Source organism: Tilletiaria anomala (assembly GCF_000711695.1).
Source record: "Tilletiaria anomala UBC 951 chromosome Unknown K437scaffold_38, whole genome shotgun sequence".
NCBI lineage: Eukaryota > Fungi > Basidiomycota > Exobasidiomycetes > Georgefischeriales > Tilletiariaceae > Tilletiaria > Tilletiaria anomala.
In genome coordinates, this window is record NW_013546984.1 from 36,884 (window position 1) to 50,343 (window position 13,460).

Genomic DNA, 13,460 nt, shown 5'->3' on the forward strand with positions numbered 1-13,460 from the left:
ATGTGTGCGGGTGTTCTTGCTTGATAACAATGTGCAGCCGCGTGTCGACCGTGCCTGAAGGCCGTGAGGGAGAAAGTGAAAGCGGGAACGATGAGGACGAGGCGGAAAGAGCGCAGGTTGCCGGCCCGATCGGTCGGCTCATAGGAGCCAGTGGCAGGGCTGCATACCTGCAGACGCTAGCGTCGTCCATGCGGATGGTCCTCTCAGTTAACGATGCGCAGTGCGGAAGCAGGATCAACAGCGGCAGCAGCAGACACAGATGCAACGCGTGGTGCCGCCGAGACGGAAGCGCTCGCGCCATTGTTGTTGTAGCCGCCACACGCATGGGCGGGGTTGGCGCTGCCGGCCGTGCCGGTGCGCTTGTCGTGATCGGCAGCAGTATGCTCGTCGGCGGAAGGCACAGAGATGCCGAGGACGCTGTCGCTAAACGGACCACCTGCTCCAGGCGCAGCCGGGGCTGCTAGTGGCGGCTGCGCCTGGACGGGTGGCGCAGCCGAGTAGAGCGGCGCCGTGCTGCTGTTCCAGTACGAACTGTCGCCAAACAGGGTCGCCGATGCGGGCGCTGATGGCGATGGCAACGGCGACATCTCGCCGCCTGTTGGGCCTTGCGCCTGCGGAGGATATTGTGGAGCTTGCTGTGTGTGCACGGGAGGGACGTATATATGTGCGCCGCCGCCGCCACCGATGGGCAATGCGGCGCGCGCCACGTCGAAAGAGGCAGATGTCGGCTGCTGCTGGCGATGCACGCTAGCGGTGGGGACCGCAGCGGCATAGTGGCTGGGCGGCAAGGAGGCACTGTGCCAGTAACCGTTGCCGCCGCCGCTGCCGGCGCTGCTGCCTTGCGGATGCGGGTACGCGCTTGCAAGCGAAGCAGCACCTCCATCCGTACCCGCGGCGGTGCCTGTGCTGGCACTGGCTGGCCACGCGCCGCTCGCGCTGTCGCTCCCGTGCAGGCCTGCCTGGGGACTGAGCCGGCCAAGATGGGCGTAGGCCGTGTTGCTGTCCCACATGGCCGGGTGCGTATGCTGCGCTCCGTCGCCGAGCATGTATGCCTTCTCGCTGTCGGCGCCGCCGCCGAGCGCAGCGACAGCAGCATCGTGCGCGGGCGTCGGCGCTGGGCGAACGGCGCGCAGGAACGCGGCGGAAGCCGTGTCGCCGCCTCCGCCCCCGTCGTCGTCATCGTCATCGTCGAGCAGGCCCTGGTGGCGCTTGTGCTCGGCCTCGACGCCACCGTCCGCGTGCAGGTGGTGGAGGTGCTCGCTGCTACTGCTTCTGCTGCCACGCTGTCCGTCTCCAAAGGCGAGCCACTCGACGGCCTGCTTGCGCTTATGCCGCCGACGGATGGGCAATAAGACGAGCCAAGCGATGAGGATGATGCCGGCGACGCCACCGGCGACTCCGCCGACGATCGCACCGATATTGGTGCTGTTGGAGGAGGTGGAGGCGGAGGAGCTGGCGCTCGCTGTGGACGAGGAGGACGCATCGGGTAGTGTCGAGGTGCTGGTGAACGTCACGACGTCGCCGTTGGCCATGGTAGAAGCGAGTGTGATGTGAGACGTGACTGCGCTAGTTACGCCTTTATTGACGTTGCTGCTGCTGCTGCTGCTGCTCGAGCCGCCGGAAGAAGCCGAAGGCGACGACGGCGCTGCCGGACTGCTGCCTGCGGCGCTGGTCGCGCTCGTCTGGCCATCCTGGCTCGTGTTGCCGCCGCCGTTGGAAGAAGAAATGGAGGACGGAGACGGGGTGGCGCTCGCCGTGCTTGAGGTCGAGGAGGCGGAGGACTGCGTGCTGCCGGGCAAGGAAGCGGCTGCGCCGCTGCTAGCGCGCGAGTCCGGTGTAGCCGAGGTGAATATGCCAGACGACGAGGCGGGAAAGGCGACAGACATGGTATTTTGGTTGCGGCAGACGTACGCACACAACAGAAAATGTGCAAGATGGAGCCAGTCGCGTCGCGGAGCAAGAAGATATAAACGCAAGGCAGACAAGACGATCGAGTCACGGTGGCGTTGTGATTGGTCCAAGGGGGTGGTGAGGGGATCGGATCCGGTCGAAGTGGTGGAAGCAGAGTGGAAGGTGATTCTGGGTCAGCATCCAGTCTCTCTCTTTTGTTTTTCCTTGAATCTAGGGTGCACTTGTTGGCGCCGGCGGCAAGACGGGGCAGATGGCTTTACCCAGTCGTGACACGCCAAGGAGCGTGCGCACAAAGCGAGCAGGCAGCCTCCGCCACCGCCGCAAGATACCGAGGCTCGCGGTGCATGTACTCACGAAGCTTGGTGCGTGGCAGACATGTCGGATGAGGTAGGCAGAATACCATGTACCGTTCGTCGCCGAACCTCGGTCCTCAAGGCTTGACGTGCGTTGTGTTTGTTTGCCGCTTGCGAACGGTGCAGAAAAGCTGACGAGGCGCTGGATCGAGCGTCTGTGTGGCGATTGTGGTGTTTGCCGGGCGCGTTCTTCAATGACGTTTGCTCAGCTTGCGAGAGGGCGTGCGTGTTTGCGCTCCGGCTTGGCTTTTTACAGTGTGCACGTCAGCATCGGCTTTGCTCTGTTGCGTTTGTTCTGACGTGTGTGCCTTTTGCACCACGCACGAGTTTGTTGAGAAGCGAGGCAACCAGAAGCACAAACCCAGCCACCAGGTACTGTGTAGGCAAGAAGTCCAAAGAAGAGCACGAGGGGGGACGGAGAGACTCTGTGCAGTCTGAGGGCCCGCCTGCCGAAACGACGGGTGGGCTGGGGATGGGGATGGCGAGGGGAAAGGGAGGTGGTCGAGCTGCAAGGCCCGTGGGTGCTGCAGATGAGATGGATTACAGTGCACGGACCACGCAGGCGACCTTCTTCGCTACACTTTGTGCAGGAAGCAGCCAGCACACAATTTTTAACAAGAGACCAAGGGCGACTGAGAGCAGCAAGGGGACTGGGGCGCGGGTCGGGCCACGCAAGAGAATAGGAGAAAGGGTACAATCCAAATGTCATTAGTTTTCACGGCCGTGTGCGATTCGCGATGACGGGGATGGCTGTGCGTGTGTGCCGAGCAGCGTCCCTCCATCATCACACACGGGGGGAAATACGACGACGAGTCAGCAAAGAGCGAACCGCGAGCAGCATGTAGGCGGCGGCCTGCACACTCCACCCCCGTGCGGCGCGGCCTCTGGGCGAACCGCCACCGCCACCACCACCGTGACCGGATCGTGGTGATGGGTGTGGAAGAAGGGTGGAAACCTCACTGGAAACTTTCTTGCAGTTCCGCTGCTTATGTGCACGTGGCAGCGACCCACTTTATCTGCGGCGCGGGCAGTCCCGACGCGATCCACCGCCCGCGCATTGCCGTGTGCGTCCAGCCGCCGAGCCTGCAGCTGCACTGGTTTGCACGAGTTGCCCCGACCCGTGGTGGAACCCGAGTGGGTGGGTGCCGAACGAGAAAAGGGACCGAGATTAATGAGATGAGTGGCGCCTGTGAAAGTCTGCAGGAGTGGCGGAGCCGACAGGAGTAGAGACAGAGGTGGAGCCACAGCCACCCTCGGCACAAAGGGGAGGGTGGATACCCTTTTTGGGTCTCTTCATTTGATTGCTTCCCCCTTCGTCCCTGCTTGGGACCACATGAGCGCTGCTGGATTAACTTGAGGGCAGAAAGGAGGGTTGTGGCCATGTGGCGCCTGTGCATAGAGTCCAGGGTTCGTTACGTAAGCACAGCTGGCCCGCCGGGTGCGCCGAAAGCCGGAACGAGACCCAGTCCGCGGCAGCGCCCTCCTGTTGAGAAAATTGCATAGAGGAAAGATCAGCGGAAATGGCGTGCGCGACATGGGGAGAGCACACCATCCGCCGAGTCGATGAAACCATATTCGCTCCCTACTCTCCTTGCCTCATCCACCACGCTTTGCCACCGCCCGGCACACTTGCAGCCGCTGTTCGCCATTGCGTGGCATGTGTGGGTTTATATGCATGCGAGCGAGCGAGGGGGAGCAGCGTGTCTGTCTGCACATGATACCAGCCGGTGACCGGGCCTGCAATGCTAATGATGCCACCTGTAACGATGCTGGTGATGACGATGGCGTCTTTCATGCTTCCGTTTGCTGATGCTCTTCCCCGCGTGCAGCAAAAAGCGTGTACCATTCATCATCCAGAGGAATGCCATGCATTCGGCGCTCGAAGCACGCACTTTGGGTTCGCTAGCAATTTTTTCCCTTGCTCTGCTGACCAGTCGTCTACATGCGTTCCAGCGGTCCTTGCGTGCAAAGCTAGTCATACACGCACGACCTGAGACTAGCTGTTAGGTAGGTAGCCTCGACAAGGAGACGGATTCGGTCCCCGAGTGAGCACGGAGGCATACACACGCATATACGTCATTCGCCTCGAGTCATCCACCGGTTGCCGCGACACTACAGACAGCAGGTATAAAGGAAAACGCCTCTCCGCCTCCGTGGCCCGTCCTTTGCAACCACATAGCCACTTTGACAGCATCAGCATCAGCAGCAGCAGCGCCCTGGATACAGAGCATACACGTAGTGCATACCACCCGGCAGCGCAGTCAGCCCCGAGCTCGTGCAGCGCAAACCTCCATCTGGCCGCACACACCAGCCTCTGCAACACCACCACCAGCAGCCGCAGCCCCAGCAGGCGACCAACATGGCGCCATCCCACGCACCTTCATCTTCCGCCGCCGGCGTGCACACAGCAAAGACGGGCACAGCCCTCTCCTCCCACCCCTCGTCTCCGTCACCCACCGCCGCGCCGCCGCCGCTGCTCAGCGCCGCAGCAGAGGCGCAGCGCGCCGCGTTCCGCACGCGTACCAGCCAAGGCAGGGTGCACTTCACCATCGACCCGTCTGCCATCGCGCCATCGCTCGCGCCGCGGCCCCGAGCGCGCGTGCAAGCTCATGCAGACTCGACACGCGCGAGCACAAGCGCAAGAGGTGAGCGAGTGCGCGTATCGTGCGTCCCGTGTCCCGCCACGGATGCTCATCTAACCCGTGTTGTACATCCCACGCCACAGCCGTAGCAGAAGCACACCCACATGGACAAGCACAGCCGATTGCGGCACTGTCCCTCTCACTGACGCACCGCCACGCCGCAGGCGCTGCATCCAACGTGGCACCGCCCTGCGCACGCGCCCTGCACACGCAGAGCACCCGCGGCCGCTCCCGCCTCTGCAAGGCCCTTCCACACCTCTCCCCGGGGCCGGCGCCCGGCGTCGGCGCGCCGTCAACGTCGCCGCTTCGGGCACGCCAGCTGCTCGAGGAACGTGCTGAACCGGCATCTGCGCACGCGTGGGCATGGGCATCTGCGCCCACGCCGATTCCACCCTTTCACGCTGCGTCCGCCGCAGCAGCAGCAGCAGAGACAGTAACAGGAACACGGCACGAAGACGGCGTCATCGCGATCGTCACTGGCCGCACACTGTGCCGCGCAACGCACCCTTCGCTCCAGGTCGATGCGTGGAGCCGCGCCGTCGCTGCGGCAGTGGAGGGTGTCGACGGTCCAATAGCAGCAACCAGAGACGCAGCATCAGAGGAAAAGGGAGCGGAGGAGGAGGAGGAAGATGAGGATGAGCCGGCGCCGCTTCCGCTGCCCATCATGTCGCGTCTGCCAGAAGGCGCGCTGCGCGAGAGCAAAGCCGGCGACGACGATGCGGACGATCTGTACGTCGACGATGACGCCAGCAGCGCCGCCGCATCATCTGCCGTCCTACCCGCGCCGCCGTCAGCGCATGCCAACGACGAAGCGACGGCCAGCACGCGCTTCTCATTTGGCAGCATTGCCCCGCGCCCGAAGGGCTACCTGCGCGCCGAGCTGTCCCAGGCGCAGGCGCAGCAGCGTTATAATGTGTTGTACACGCGCGCTAGGTTGCCAGTCATCGACGCTGCTTCCATTGAGCTGTGGCGCGCACTGCATGCCTTCAAGCCCATCACCAAGGAATACAACCGCGGCTACCTCCAGCTGCGTCGCGGAGTCGCACAGCAGCAACAACAGCAGCAGCAACAGGCCACTTGTGCCATCGAGACGGATGTGTGGCCGACGCAAGTGCAAGCGCCACACCCGGTCACTCCAGACGCCCGCAGCGACGAGTGCCCGGCGCTGTTCGCGGCGGCGCGCTCGTTCGGCAGCACATCGACACTGCACCACCTGCGCCGCTCGTTCAACTGGTCCGCGCTGCCGGCGCTCTCGCCGTCCAGCGCGCGCGAATGGTACGGTGTCGCGTTCCGCTCAGCGCGGCGGCCCGGCTCGGCGAGCGACACGCTTTACGCCGCCGACCGCTGGGCGCACGAGGAGGCTGTTGCCAGCGGCGGCCTTCTGTTTTACTGGTACGCCACGCCCGACGCGCGCACCGGCGAGAACCTTGCGACGTGCATCTGGACTAGCCGCGCGGATGCCGTGCGCGCCAGCAGACTCCGCATGCATGCCATCGCAGCCCGCGAGGCACAGCAGGCGTTCAGCGACTACGACCTGTACCGGTACAGGGTCGTGAAGCGCGCTGGCCAGTCTTCCATCTCCATCGAGCCGTGGGAGTGAGAGGAGGTGGCCTTTGTCCCCCCATATACCACCCGTCATCGATTTTTCGCAACCTGCACTTTGTATTTTTTTAGCAAGCAATCAAGCATCGTGTCACGTTGGGTTCCTTTCCAGCATCCTGTGCATGTACAGTGGTCGTCTCGCGCAGCGCGGTCTCACAGGCTCCGTCTAAGGCACCTTTCGACAAGGTCAATCTCTGCTGGTAGTAGAGCATCCCTCGAGTCGTAAACTTTTTTGGGTAATGTACATGGCGTGCGCAGTCTATGGGATGTATATGCAATATGTCGCGGAGCGTCTATCAACGTACAATCCGAGCGGTCCTGCCCTCTCGCCGCCAGCGGCGGTGGCTCTAGTCATCGTCCGTGTCAGGCTCGCGCTCGCCGCCGTACGTGAGCCACTTGCTGAGGCGCAAGCGCCTGCGCTCCTCCTGCGCCTTCTTCTCGTTCCGCGTCATCTTCTTCTTCTTCTTCGGCGCGCCCTTCAGCTTGCTCATATCGTCGTCCTTCTCCGCGTCGCTCCCCACAGGCGTAGCAGCCGCCGAAGAAATTGGCGTACCGGCCTTGCTGTTCAAGCGGCTCGTCGCCGTGCTCCCGGGGAGCGGCGTGCCGACGCCTGGCGTGGATGCGCCGTCGTCGCCTTGCTCAAGCGCGACGCCCTTCTTGGTCTTGCTAATGATACGGCCCGCTTCGACCTCGATGAACTCGTTGCACACGTTCTCCATCAGCTCTTCGTTATGCGAGATCATCACGATCGCACCGCCCCACTCGCGGATGGCAGTCGCAAGACCGGCGAGCGTGTCGCGGTCCAAGAAGTTCGACGGCTCGTCAAGGATGAGCACCTGTGAGACAAAGGTGTTTTCATTTCAGCGAACCATTCAGAGCGAAATTCAGGGCAGACAGGTAACGCACTTGTGGGTCTGCAAACAATGAGATGGAGTGCAAAAGGGGCACCAGATTAGCGCACGACATCCTTATGTCACAAGCTATTTTTTCCGGGCGGCAGCGGCGACTCACTGTTCCAAAGTGCAGCTGCCAGCACAACCTTGACCTTCTGACCACCCGAAAGACCGCCCATCTCGTGATGTTCTGCGATTTCGCCTGTGATAGAACAAGGCCAGGGCCATCCCCGAACGTCAGCACACCTCGCTACTTTCCCCACTTTCTTCGGCTAGCCACTGCACAGCTTACCGTTCAGCCCGACGTTTTCGAGCGCCTTTCGGATATCCTTGTGACTGAGCTCCTTGGAGCCTGCGCCCTCGCGTGAGCTCTCAAAGTCATCGAACGCCTGCAGCATCTTGGAGAAGCCGAGCTCAAGGAGACGCTCACGCGCGATCCAAGTGTTGTGCTTGTGCTGCAAGCCTAGCCACTTGATCTCATACTGGAAGCTCTTCTTGAGCTTCGATCTCCCGACGATGTACTCAATCCGGCGCTTCTCGCCCGTCGTACTGGTGATAGGGACCTGCATCTGCTGCTCCTCTGCGTCAGTCAGCTTGCGCGTCGCCTTTTCATCGATCTCACGATCGTGGCCGGTCGCGTAACGCCAGGCGATATATTGCACGGGTGTCTTTTCGAGATGCTGCTCGAGGTGGTGGAACGCGTGCTGTGCCATCATGGCAATTCGCAGCGCGGGGTGCTTCTCCACTTTACCTTCCTGTGGGATGGTTTCGCCAGTCAGACACTTGATCATGGTCTACGAGCGAGCGGGGTGGAATGGAAAGCGAGCGCGTGTCAGTGTCTTCATTCAGCACAAGGATCTCGGCGGAGCGCCGCTCGTTTGCGCCTCACCGTCTTGCCCTGTCCGTTGCGCCCCTTAACGCCGATACGACTGGAGAGCGTGACGCCCATCGACGCATCCATCAGGCTCGGCTTCTTCATGCCGGGGTAGGTGAAGGTGACGTTGGACATTTTTAGGATGGTGCGTGTGTTGCTCCTGACGCCCATCAGGTGGCCGGGCTCGGGGAACTTGAAGCTCACCTCGCCCTTTGCTTCGAGCGAGTACATTGTCTCCGCGTCCGGGTTCTTGGCGACGAACGCGCTGAGATTGCCCTTATAGTAGTTGATCTTCTTTTTGTTGTAGTGCATCATGTCTGTGCAAACGGCGTCAAGGAAGCCAGGGTCGTGCGAGACGGTCAGGACGGTGATGTCGTTGTGCGAGACGAGGTACTGTTGCAGCCAAGCGACGGATTGGACGCTGCACGGGGAGGATGAACAGAAATGCGGGTCAGCGTGTGTGTTCCTTGGATCACAAAAAAATGCGAAGAAATTACACTCACTCCAAGTGGTTCGTCGGCTCGTCGAGCAGGAGAATGTCAGCTGTCCCGCACAAGAAGTCAGGTCATGTCAGCAGGGTCTACAAGCATTGCGAGAAAAAAAACTCGGGCACGCACCTCCGATCAGCATGGCCCTAGCGAGCTCGAGTTTCATCTTCCAACCGCCTGACAAACTACCGACGGGGTCCGTCTGGCGCTCGTCGTCGAAGCCGACTTCCCTGAGTGCGGCAGCGATCTGCTCGCGTTGCTTGCTCTCCATGCCCTTGCCGCGCGCGACAAAGTCGAGGATCGCCTGCGACCCGTCCTCGCCTTGGAGTGAGTGCTCGACCATGACGGTGCGCACGACGTCCTGCGACGGGTATCCCTCGACCTTGCCATCGCGCATGGCCTTGAGCAGCGTGCTCTTACCCGAGCCGTTCTGACCGAGGATGCCGTAGCGGTGGCCGCGGTGGAGGCGTAGGCGCGTGTGGTTAAGCAGAAGCAGGCCACCGTACGCGAGCGAGAACTGGATATCGCACAGACACTCGCCCACGATCTCCTCCTCCTCATCGTCGGCCTGCGCGCTGCCAAAGCGCGCCGTGTCGCGCTCGACGTACTCGCGCCGCAGCGCGTCTGTTGCTGCCTGCGCTGCCTGCGCCGACGGCAAGACGCGCCGCAGGTACGGAAGGACGTATGACTCGTTCCATGCGCTGGCGTGCACGATGCGCTTCTCAGCCAGACGCGGAATGATGCGCGAGACATACCGTAGGCCCGTCATGGCCCACTCGTCCTTCCTGATGTCGGCGCCAGCATCTGCGTCCGTGGAAGAGGCGAGCTGGGCCTGAATATGCTTGCAGAGGCTGTCAAGTGCCGCAGTGCGCGCATGCTCCTCGCTCATCTGGTCCATCGTCGATGTCGCGTCGCGCGCCGCCGCGGGGCGCGCCGCAAGGTCCTTGGTGGCGGCGTTAAGCGTGTTGAGAGCGCTGCGTGCGTGCTCGCGCACCTCGGGGAAACTGGCACCCTCCTCAATGCGCTGGACGCCTGGTGTAAGGGCGGGGAGGAACTTGCTGGCCTCACTGGGGTCGCGGACGAGCTTGCAGAGGTTCTCGACGACGATGACGGTTGAGCGCTGCACACTCTGATTGCGCTCGTTAAGTGCGCGCGACAACAGGGGAACCATGACGGCAAGCGCGGGGCCGGTGACCTCGGCAACAAAGGTGCAAGATGAGAGCTTCTTGATGCACTCGGGAACCGTGTCCGGGCGGGCCATGCAGCCGACGAGGTCCGGGATGAAGGGGCGCAGGTCGGCGTTCTCGAGCGTGTTGGAGCAGACCTTATTGGCCGCCTTGACGGCCTGCTTGCTGATCTCGGCCTTGGTCTCGTGCATAGCATTGGTGAGGACGGGGATAAGGTCCTCGAGCGCATCGCCGACCTGCTCGGCGCGTGCGGCGCTGAGGCGTGCGATGAGCTTCAATGCACCGACCTTAGCCTGCCACTTGGCGGCGCCATCGCGCAGCGTCGCGCACAGCAGCTCGAGAACGTCTAGCGCAGCCTCGGGTGGGGCAAGTGCGAGGAGGGCCGCGGCGGCCTGCTCGGCGGCAGGGCGGACGACAGCGTCAGCCTTGTCGGCATGCAGGTCGAGCATGGCGGGCAGCTGCTGCGGCAGCAGCCACGGGTCGGCGCCGCCTTGCTTGAGCTGCTGCTGCGCGAGCGCCTCGATGGCGAGTGCGGCAGCCTCGCGCTCGTACACATTCTTCTTGTTTGCCGCGGCGGAGAGCAGCGACGCAAGGATGCCGTGCGTGGCGAGCAGGCGCATGCCGCCGGGGTGTGTGGCGACGTGCGCGGCGAGTGCCGCAGCGGCGTCCGTGCACTCTTCGCGCGACGGCGCAGTGTACAGTGTGTGCAGCAGCGGCTGCACATCGGGAGCGGCAAGCTGCAGCGCAGCGCTCGACGCGTCGCCCGCAGCTGCGGCGCCGGCACGCGGATCGGCGGCGGCCGCGCCAGCGGGCTGGGGCTTACCGGGAAGGCCATTAGGGGCGGCGGCGGCGGCGCTGGCCGATTTACTGCCGGTGATCTTGAGTGCGGATGGCATCCTCTCCGTCTGTGGGTCGTGTTGGAGAGAGGTCCGTGGGATGTCTCGGATGAGGTTCGGGAGGAGGGCCTCCTCGTTCGAGGCGAGGGCTGCCTGGAAGATGCAAAGGGAGAGAGGGGGAACAGGCAGGAGGGTAGAGACAGATGTTGCGCTGCTGTTCTTCGATTTTCCAATTTTCCCCAGTGCGTAGGCGTAGATGACGCTGTCGTGTTGTGTCTCTGAAAGTGTCCAGACGAGACGGGCTACAGGGTGAGCGACGACGAGGTCCTGCGTATGGATGGAGGGATTCCCCCCATCAACCGAACCACATATACATATATACCAACCCCATTGTGATTGATTGTTTTCTCTCTCTCGTTGCGCGCAAAAATTTCCAGTCAGCTGCACCAAAAATAAAAGAAAGAATGCCCTGCGCGGCGGCGCAGGGCAGTTGAAAGAAATAGCAAACACGGGACCCGGGACTCGGGACTCGGCAGTAGTCGGGTCGAATCGTGCCATTAGGTGAGCGGGATCTCGGCGATCAAATGGCTTGTATGATGAATACATTCACCACAGCGAGCGGCACACGAATCCCCACAGCCTGCGCCCCTCGACCAGCTTGTACTTCTCCGTCGCGATGGCCAGCGTGCAAGCATGCGTATATTGCTGTTGGACGTGCTAGTACCTGACGCATAACTCGTCAGGCCCCTTTTGCAAGCCTCTATAGCTCCCTCGTCCGTCTTAACCTCCCACCACCGCCACCATGCCCGCCACCCATGCGCAGCCGAGGAGGAGCAATGCGCAGATTGCCCTTGGTACGTGCGGCAGCGTAAAGCCCCTCTCCAGAGTCGGAGCGGCGCACGCTGAAGTGCACTCTGATCCTTCTCTCTCTTTCGGCAGGCGTCTGGGGTAGCTTGAGCTGGCTCGACCGCCTTCTGTCCCTCTTCATCCTCATCGCCATGGTCCTCGGCGTGCTGATTGGCGAGTTCGCGCCGCAGGCCCGCGAGCGTCTCGCTGGCACCGGCGCAGGCACACTGCAGGGCGTCTCAGCGCCGCTCGTTGTCGGCCTGCTCGTCATGATGTGGCCGATCCTGACCAAGGTCCATTACGAGCGATTCCCCCAGCTGCTGCGCTCCGCCAACCTATGGGCGCAAATCACGCTGTCGCTCCTGCTCAACTGGCTCATCGCGCCGCTGCTCATGCTCGCCCTCGCAGAGGCGACCCTCCCGGACCTCCCCACGTACCGCACCGGCATCGTCCTTGTCGGCCTCGCCCGCTGCATCGCCATGGTCATGGTCTGGACGAACATCGCCAAGGGCGAGCCGGACATGTGCGCGATCCTCGTCATCGTCAACTCGGCCCTGCAGATAGTTCTCTATGCGCCCATGGCCGTGCTCTTCATCGACGTCATCTCAAACGCCCAGGAGCACGTCCACCTCGAGTATAGCAAGACGGCGATCGCAGTTCTCATCGTGCGCCCTCACCCTGCTTCCACATTTCGAGTGCAATACGCTAACACCTCCCTTCCTCTCCCTCTCTCTAGTACCTTGGAATCCCACTGTCCGCCGGCGTTCTGACGCGCTTCAGCATGCAGCGCCTGCTCGGCACACGGCGCTTTGACACACACTTTCTGCCGTACTTTGGCATTCTCAGCCTCGTAGGTCTGCTCTACACCATCCTCATCATCTTTGCTTCCCAGTCCAAGCACATCCTCCGCAACCTCGGCCCCAGCTTTCGTACCATCGTGCCCCTCGTGCTGTACTTTTCCATTATGTGGAGCGCGACATTCGCCTTCATCTACGCGCTCAACAGGCGCGCTAGCAGAAACAAGGGCACAGGAAGGGCATTCGCATCGCTTCCGGCGCCAGCGTGCGTCACATGGGACTACCAGGCCGCCGTCCTGCAATCCTTCACCGCCGCGTCAAACAACTTTGAGCTGGCCATCGCCGTCGCCGTTGCCATCTACGGTGCCGACTCGGACCAAGCGCTCGCCGCGACCGTCGGTCCGCTCGTTGAGATCCCCGTCCTGCTCCTCCTCACCTGGCTCTCGCTTTTCTTCCGCGCCAGGCTCAACTGGGGCGACGGCGGCGGCGCTGTACCTCGATGCAGCACAATGAACCAGCAGGGAAACGTTGAGAAGACGGCGGCGGAGAACGCAGAGAAGGAATGCAGCTCAGATGAGGAGCGCCCTGGCGATCCTGCGAAATCGAGCGCTTTCGCGATTGTGGATGGCGAGAAGCAGTAGCAAGCAATGCACTAACATCATGATACGGCTGCGAGCAAGGCAGCCAGCCGTATTCGTACATAATGAATGGATCCGGAGTATTTATTACGCCAACTGGGGCACGTTCTGTAGCAATATCGTCATCGGTCCTCATCGCATGCAGTATTGCAGTAGACGTATGAATGGTACAGGAATACACTGTCCAATGAAGGGACTGCTTTGGGGTTTGGCATTGCACACGCGAATAGGCTTTCGAGAAACATCTCCAAGCTCGCTTTTTTCTTTCTTTGATCCAGAGGTGTGGCTAAGAGTAGGAGGTCGTAAGTGTAGAAAGTGCCTGGATCTAATCAACGTCCGCATCTTCTGATCAACACTAGACTCTCAGCTCAGAGCACCAACACGTCCACAAAT

General features: G+C 62.0%; 5 protein-coding genes across 5 annotated transcripts; 3 read left to right on the top strand and 2 right to left on the bottom strand.

Annotated features, from left to right (window-relative positions):
- The first annotated feature begins 1,702 nt into the window (after window positions 1-1,702).
- Window positions 1,703-2,232, top strand: K437DRAFT_256356 (uncharacterized protein). The gene has a single exon (XM_013387925.1). It carries the CDS (start codon window positions 1,726-1,728, stop codon window positions 2,179-2,181), a length of 456 nt encoding a protein of 151 aa, XP_013243379.1. The 5' UTR covers window positions 1,703-1,725; the 3' UTR covers window positions 2,182-2,232.
- On the bottom strand, window positions 2,201-3,112 carry K437DRAFT_111796 (uncharacterized protein). The gene has a single exon (XM_013387926.1). The coding sequence runs from the start codon at window positions 2,971-2,973 to the stop codon at window positions 2,515-2,517; it is 459 nt and encodes a 152-aa protein (XP_013243380.1). The 5' UTR covers window positions 2,974-3,112; the 3' UTR covers window positions 2,201-2,514.
- A 1,255-nt stretch (window positions 3,113-4,367) lies between these two features.
- K437DRAFT_111865 (uncharacterized protein) lies at window positions 4,368-6,613 on the top strand. The gene is made up of 2 exons (XM_013387927.1): window positions 4,368-4,909; window positions 4,990-6,613. The coding sequence occupies exons 1-2, from the start codon at window positions 4,624-4,626 to the stop codon at window positions 6,504-6,506; spliced, it is 1,803 nt and encodes a 600-aa protein (XP_013243381.1). The 5' UTR covers window positions 4,368-4,623; the 3' UTR covers window positions 6,507-6,613.
- Window positions 6,614-6,717: 104 nt separating this feature from the next.
- K437DRAFT_294415 (uncharacterized protein) lies at window positions 6,718-11,111 on the bottom strand. The gene is made up of 6 exons (XM_013387928.1): window positions 8,893-11,111; window positions 8,779-8,818; window positions 8,291-8,696; window positions 7,694-8,195; window positions 7,520-7,603; window positions 6,718-7,352 (listed from the first exon to the last, which is right to left on the bottom strand). The coding sequence occupies exons 1-6, from the start codon at window positions 10,844-10,846 to the stop codon at window positions 6,856-6,858; spliced, it is 3,483 nt and encodes a 1,160-aa protein (XP_013243382.1). The 5' UTR covers window positions 10,847-11,111; the 3' UTR covers window positions 6,718-6,855.
- Window positions 11,112-11,433: 322 nt separating this feature from the next.
- Window positions 11,434-13,238, top strand: K437DRAFT_256358 (arsenical-resistance protein). Its single transcript, XM_013387929.1, has 3 exons — window positions 11,434-11,640; window positions 11,726-12,297; window positions 12,369-13,238. The coding sequence occupies exons 1-3, from the start codon at window positions 11,589-11,591 to the stop codon at window positions 13,068-13,070; spliced, it is 1,326 nt and encodes a 441-aa protein (XP_013243383.1). The 5' UTR covers window positions 11,434-11,588; the 3' UTR covers window positions 13,071-13,238.
- The last annotated feature ends 222 nt before the right edge of the window (window positions 13,239-13,460 follow it).

Excerpts from the sequence above, each read along its gene's own strand:
- K437DRAFT_256356 (XM_013387925.1), top strand. The coding sequence starts at position 1,726 with ATGGAGGACGGAGACGGGGTGGCGCTCGCCGTGCTTGAGGTCGAGGAG.
- K437DRAFT_111796 (XM_013387926.1), bottom strand. The coding sequence starts at position 2,973 with ATGACATTTGGATTGTACCCTTTCTCCTATTCTCTTGCGTGGCCCGAC.
- K437DRAFT_111865 (XM_013387927.1), top strand. The coding sequence starts at position 4,624 with ATGGCGCCATCCCACGCACCTTCATCTTCCGCCGCCGGCGTGCACACA. Across the intron at positions 4,910-4,989 it reads CGCGAGCACAAGCGCAAGAG|CCGTAGCAGAAGCACACCCA; the intron begins GTGAGCGAGTGC and ends CCCACGCCACAG.
- K437DRAFT_294415 (XM_013387928.1), bottom strand. The coding sequence starts at position 10,846 with ATGCCATCCGCACTCAAGATCACCGGCAGTAAATCGGCCAGCGCCGCC. Across the intron at positions 8,819-8,892 it reads TAGGGCCATGCTGATCGGAG|CTGACATTCTCCTGCTCGAC; the intron begins GTGCGTGCCCGA and ends TGTGCGGGACAG. Across the intron at positions 7,353-7,519 it reads GGCAGCTGCACTTTGGAACA|TCTCACAGGTGCTCATCCTT; the intron begins GTGAGTCGCCGC and ends AAAACACCTTTG.
- K437DRAFT_256358 (XM_013387929.1), top strand. The coding sequence starts at position 11,589 with ATGCCCGCCACCCATGCGCAGCCGAGGAGGAGCAATGCGCAGATTGCC. Across the intron at positions 11,641-11,725 it reads CAATGCGCAGATTGCCCTTG|GCGTCTGGGGTAGCTTGAGC; the intron begins GTACGTGCGGCA and ends CTCTTTCGGCAG. Across the intron at positions 12,298-12,368 it reads CGGCGATCGCAGTTCTCATC|TACCTTGGAATCCCACTGTC; the intron begins GTGCGCCCTCAC and ends CCCTCTCTCTAG.